Source organism: Chrysochloris asiatica, unplaced genomic scaffold, assembly GCF_000296735.1.
Source record: "Chrysochloris asiatica unplaced genomic scaffold, ChrAsi1.0 scaffold00023, whole genome shotgun sequence".
In the NCBI taxonomy this organism is placed as follows: Eukaryota; Metazoa; Chordata; class Mammalia; order Afrosoricida; family Chrysochloridae; genus Chrysochloris; species Chrysochloris asiatica.
Genome location: NW_006408541.1, coordinates 7,010,521 through 7,015,939, shown reverse-complemented (window position 1 = coordinate 7,015,939; position 5,419 = coordinate 7,010,521). Strand labels below are relative to the sequence as shown.

The 5,419-nt window shown below is 40.6% G+C and overlaps 1 protein-coding gene across 1 annotated transcript in view; it reads left to right on the top strand.

Moving 5' to 3' along the window:
* Positions 1–5,419, top strand: part of DOK5 (docking protein 5) — a 232,295-nt gene that overhangs the window by 105,589 nt on the left and 121,287 nt on the right. The window contains exon 2 of the mRNA XM_006839321.1: positions 3,680–3,787. Within this exon, the coding sequence (XP_006839384.1) occupies positions 3,680–3,787 (108 nt within the window). The remainder of the gene's footprint in view (positions 1–3,679; positions 3,788–5,419) is intronic.

Genomic DNA, 5,419 nt, shown 5'->3' with positions numbered 1-5,419 from the left:
GAGGAATGGCTGGTGAGTTTGGATTGCTGACCCTGCAGTTCAAACCAACCTTGTGGTCCAGTTCTTTATCCTACAGCACCACACCAGGACTCCATACTATTAGTGGATAACAGGTATCATGGGAGTTAGGTGGATCTGTAGGAGAAACACTGGACTACAAATCACAAGGTCAGTGGTTCAAGTTCACCAGCCGCTCTGCAGGAGAAAGATGAGGCTATTTGCCCCTGCAAAGTTACAACCTCTGAAACCCATAGACAGGGTCGATATGAGTTGAGATCAACTCAACAACAACTACATATATTAGTGATAACTGTTGTATTCGATATACTGAAGAAGTACTGTAAATACCTTTGCCTCTCCTTATTGTTGACGACTGAATGGATTCTTGTTTTCATTATTATAAACAATGTTGTTAAAACTTTATTACATACTCAGTGGAATCAAACATATATCTTGCCTTCTGGATTCAGATCTAAGCTTCAGAGAAGATTGTTGTTGTTAGCTGTCATCCAGATGGTTCCGACCCAAAACAACCCTATATAGGGTTTCTGAGGAACGTGGCTGGTGAGCTTGAACCACTGACCTTATGGTTCAAACCTACCTTGCAGTCCAGCGCTTTAACCCACAACACCACACCAGGATTCCTCAGAGCATGTCCCGCTGGTATTTTTTTTTCACCCTCCCAAACATGGTAATTAATATCTGTTTAAATTACAAAGGCAGAGCAGAAAATGGAACAGAGGAAACCCTGTAGGCACAAGCAACACGTCTGAATTGCTCTTCATTCACTCACTACTAGTAGAGTTGGAGTCCTGGTGTGGTGCTGTGGGTTAACGTGCCAGACTGCCAAACTGTTTGAACTGCAAGGTCGTCAGTTCAAGTTCACCAGCTGCTCCTCAGAAACCCTATAAAGGGTCTCTATGGGTTGGAACCAACTTGACAGCACTTAACAACAACAACAACAGTAGAGATGTAAGAAATACTTTAAATCTTCAGTGTGACGTGGTTCTCCAGACATTTTTCTGTTGAATTTATTTATTCCTTCATTTTAGCTCCAAGGTCCTGAATACAAAAAACCACATAGACTACTTCAAAGGTGATTTCAGAATCAAGGATACTTAAGACTCAAAACAGGACCACCCATCTGCACTTGACTATAGAATTTCTCTTTCATTGTTGTCTGTGTTTTTATTCATCTTGTCTGAGCTTTGCTAGTTTTCTTGCCAGATGACCTTTAACAAAGGTCCACTGCAGAATCTGAGAATGTTACTCAGGTCCCGTCAGTGAACAGCACCATTAATTTAAACCCTTATTGATTTTTAAGTGAAAAACAAAAGGGAGAGAACTTTTGAAGATTTTTTTAACCTGTGTTCGTTAGCTCTTTGTGTTTTATCTCCTTGTTATTATTGTTAAGTGCCTTTAACTTGGTTCCAACTCATTGTGACTTTGTATAGGGTTTCCAACAGTCCAGTGCTTATCCTACATCAGGACTCCTTAGTATTATGGATATTATAGTATATATTTATAGTATATGTTTCCCTGGTAGAACTGTGGATTACAAGCTGGGCTGCTAATTGCAAGGTCAGCAGTTCAAATCTATCAGGTACCCGACAGGAGAAAAATAAGGCTTTCTGTTCCTGTAAAGATTTACAGCCTCCGAAACCCTAGGCAGGGCCACTATGAGTTGGAACTGACTCCACAGGACACAACCACCACCGGTATATATTTAACTTATATTGTAAATTGAGTTTATATTAGTAATTCCAATTTCTTTACACTTTTTTTTGTGTGTGTATATGTGTGATTTTGGGAAAAGGTTTATAGAACAAATACGTTTTCCTTTCAGCAGTTCACACACATTTTCATCCCTTTCTTGAAAAAAAAAAGCAAAAACATTTTTTATGAAGCAGATTATCATTTCTAGATTCAGCAAATCATACACTTCGTTTCATCTCAATTACAACCCTCTCAATGTACCATCATGAACTCCACTTCCTCCCTGTTTTTCTCGTTTCCATCCCTCCTTCTCTCCCCACCCTTGGGAATTTTGTCTGTAGGCAGTAGCTGCCTTTTTGATCTCAGATAGCTGACCATTCCATGGTGTGTGTGGTACCTCACTCATGCTGCCCTGTTGGCTGAAGATAGAGTCATGGAGTGAGTTCAGCTACATGTTTTCGTGTTTTGATGCTGATCGTCATCCCAGCAAAGTTCAGAATTCTTCCCCCTTCCTCCCTGTGTTTCCTGAGTCTATTTGTCCTTTTTTCTGGCCCTCCTTGTTGTTTATCCCTGGGCAAATGCTGCCCTTTGATGGTTGGTTGTGTTAAGGAATTCATATGTCCCTGAAGCTGTTGATCACCTTCTAGGCTTGTCCATTGTTGGACTGAATGTTGAGCCATGTGGGTGACTTAAAGGTTAAAAGAATGACTAGCAGTGAATAAGGAAGACCATAGAAGAATTGATGCTTTTGAGTTATGGTGTTGGAGGAGAATATTGAAAGTATCATGGGCTACCAAAAGAACCAACAGATCTGTGTTGGAAGAAGTGTAGCCAGAGTGCTCCTTGGAGGCCAGGGTGGCCCAACTTCGTCTCTCATACTTCAGACATATTGTCAGGAGGGACCAGTTGCTGGAGGAGGTTAGTAAGGTTGAGGGTCAGAGAAAAAGAGGAAGACCCCCCAGCGAAATGGATTGGCCAAGTGGCAGCATCAGATTTGCTCAAGCGTGGTAACAGTAGTGAGGTTGGCCCAGGATCAGGCAGTGTTTTGTTCTGCTGTGCATAAGGTCGCTATGAGTCGGTACCAACTCGATGGCACCTAACAACAACAACAGCAACAACTGTGTAACTACAGGACCTAACAGTGAATCTACGCAGTTACCACCCTCAGTTTTCAGTGTACTAGAGTTGAGCTTTAAACTCAGACTGCATGACTATAGTCTTCAGGTCTCTGAATTGAATTTCCTAATCAAGAATCTGGTTGATGTTGAGTCACCAAATATTAGCTCATCATGTGTCTGGTAGAACTCTTGACCATATGTTATGAGAACTAGCACATGATGCTTGGGTGTTGGACTGGCAAGGAACTCTTTAGCTGATCATGCCTATTAGACTTAATTGCATTTGAAATTAGAGTCTGTGCCATTAATTCCTCCTGTAATCTGCTTTGAGTCCTGGTGTGACACTGTGGAATAAAGCACTGGACTGCAAGGTCCATTTTAATCACAAGGTCAGCGGTTCAAACTCACCAGCCACTCCTTGAAAATCCGATTCAGGGTGACTATGAGTTGGAACCAACTTGATGCCACTTAGCAATAACAAAACAAATCATCTGGTTTGGGATTTAAATCCTTGGGACTCCCCCCTCCCTCCCCCCCCAAAAAATATATATATATATACCTAGCGATATTGTTATTAAAGCACAGACAAATTAATTTACTTCAAATACTTATTTACTTCCTGCTTCCCGTAATTGAATTGCATAATACTCCCATTTTGGGGAAAATAAAAGGCCTTTTTTCAAAAAAAAATTTTTTTCCCCTAACTTTTTGCTGAAAGCAGCATCACATTTATGGTGTGTGAATATTTTACAGGTAAAATATCAGCAGGAAGAAATTTCAAACGAATGTCAGCAATATCTGAGTCAGCTGGAGATACTAAGTTCAGCTTTACTGTTTCCTTGCAGATTTACCAACGATGCTGGTTAGTATTCAAGAAAGCGTCAAGCAAAGGTCCAAAAAGGCTGGAGAAATTTTCCGATGAGCGTGCTGCATACTTTAGGTGTTATCATAAGGTAAGAGTTGATTGTTGTCATTTTCAGGAACCTTGGGCCATATCCTATCTTCATATTTCAATGTTGGCATGTATTTACTTATAAACAGGCAACTTGGGTGCTTTGACACTGAAAACTAGAGTAGTTAGCAGAGGCACAAATACAGTCTTTTCCAAGGGCAAAACATCGCTAGAGTAACACTTTAGTTGGTTTGTTTTTGTTAAAGGTAATGTAATTTATTAAAGGCACTTTTCTGGTTTGCTACCATTTGTTGTGGTATTGGCTGCTGTTCAAATCTCTTGTGTAGAATTTAGCATAGTTGTTGGAGTATACATTTGGTTTTATACAGAGTCCTGGTGTGATCCTGTAAGATAAGCACTGGACTGCTAATCGCAAGGTTGGTGGTTCAAACCCATCAGCCATTCCTCAGAAACCCTACATTGGAATTAGAACCAATTTGATGGCACATATAAGGGAGCCCTGGTGTGGTGCAGTGGGATAATGCATCGGATACAAAGTCATTTGAACTGCAAGGTCGGTGGTTCAAGCTCACCAGTTGCTCCTTGGAAACCCTGCACAGCGTCACTATGGGTCGGAACCGACTCAATGGCACTTAACAACAATAGCAATGGCAATAAAAGCACTTTCCTCTTTTGTCCCAATAGAAATGAAAACATCTAGTAATAAGCAACTACTCAGGATTGTTATGAAACTCAACTCTTGTCTTTTAAGGCACTTTAGAAATATTCATTTGCGTAATGGGGCGCTATAAGTCGGAACTGCATCAACGAAACTTAACAACAAAAATTTACAGAGCAGATTCTTCTTCCAATGTCGAAGCCCCTCAAGGCAAGGATTAGATCCCATCCAGTGCTTGTAGAATGAAAGGAGAGGAGAAGGGGGAGGAAGATGTTGGGAAAGGGATGCTTGTAGAAGGAAGAGGAAGTGTCCTTCAATATTGTATTACCGTCCATTAGTTTCTTTAGTCCGCTTTTTGTTAAGTGCCATCTAGTCAGTTTCTGCTCCCAGGGGCCCTATATAGGGTTTCAAGGAGTTTCTGGTGGCTTTGAATGCCAACCTTGAGGTTAGCAATCCAGTGCTTGGATAAAACACCAACCACACCAGGACTCTGTGTTTCCTAAAAGTTAAGTAACTAAATTTAAGTCAGAATTGGTTTTCTTAGTGGTAGTGACATTTCACCAGCTAAAATAGTAACTGTGTTAAAATAAATCATTCAGGAGTAAAAAGTTAAGGTAAATTCAAAATAAACTTAACGTTTGAATGAACAACTCAGGTAGTGTTTCCCACTGCATGGCAAGTGCTTTGTTTGCATGTCACTGCTGTGTTGTTGCTGTTAAGTGCCATTAAGTCTGACTAGTAAGGACTCTGTGTAAGGTTTCCAAAGAGCAGCTGGTGAACTTGAACCATTGATCTCATGGTTCAAATTGACCTTGTGGTCCAGTGATTATCCTACAGTGTGTGTGTGTGTGTATATATATATATTGTTCTTGTGAAGTGCCATTGAGTCAATTCCAATCCATAGCAATCCTGTATAAGGTTTCCAAAGAGCAGCTGGTGAACTTGAACCATTGATCTTATGGTTCAAATTGACCTTGTGATTATCCTACAGTGTGTATATATGTGTGTGTGTGT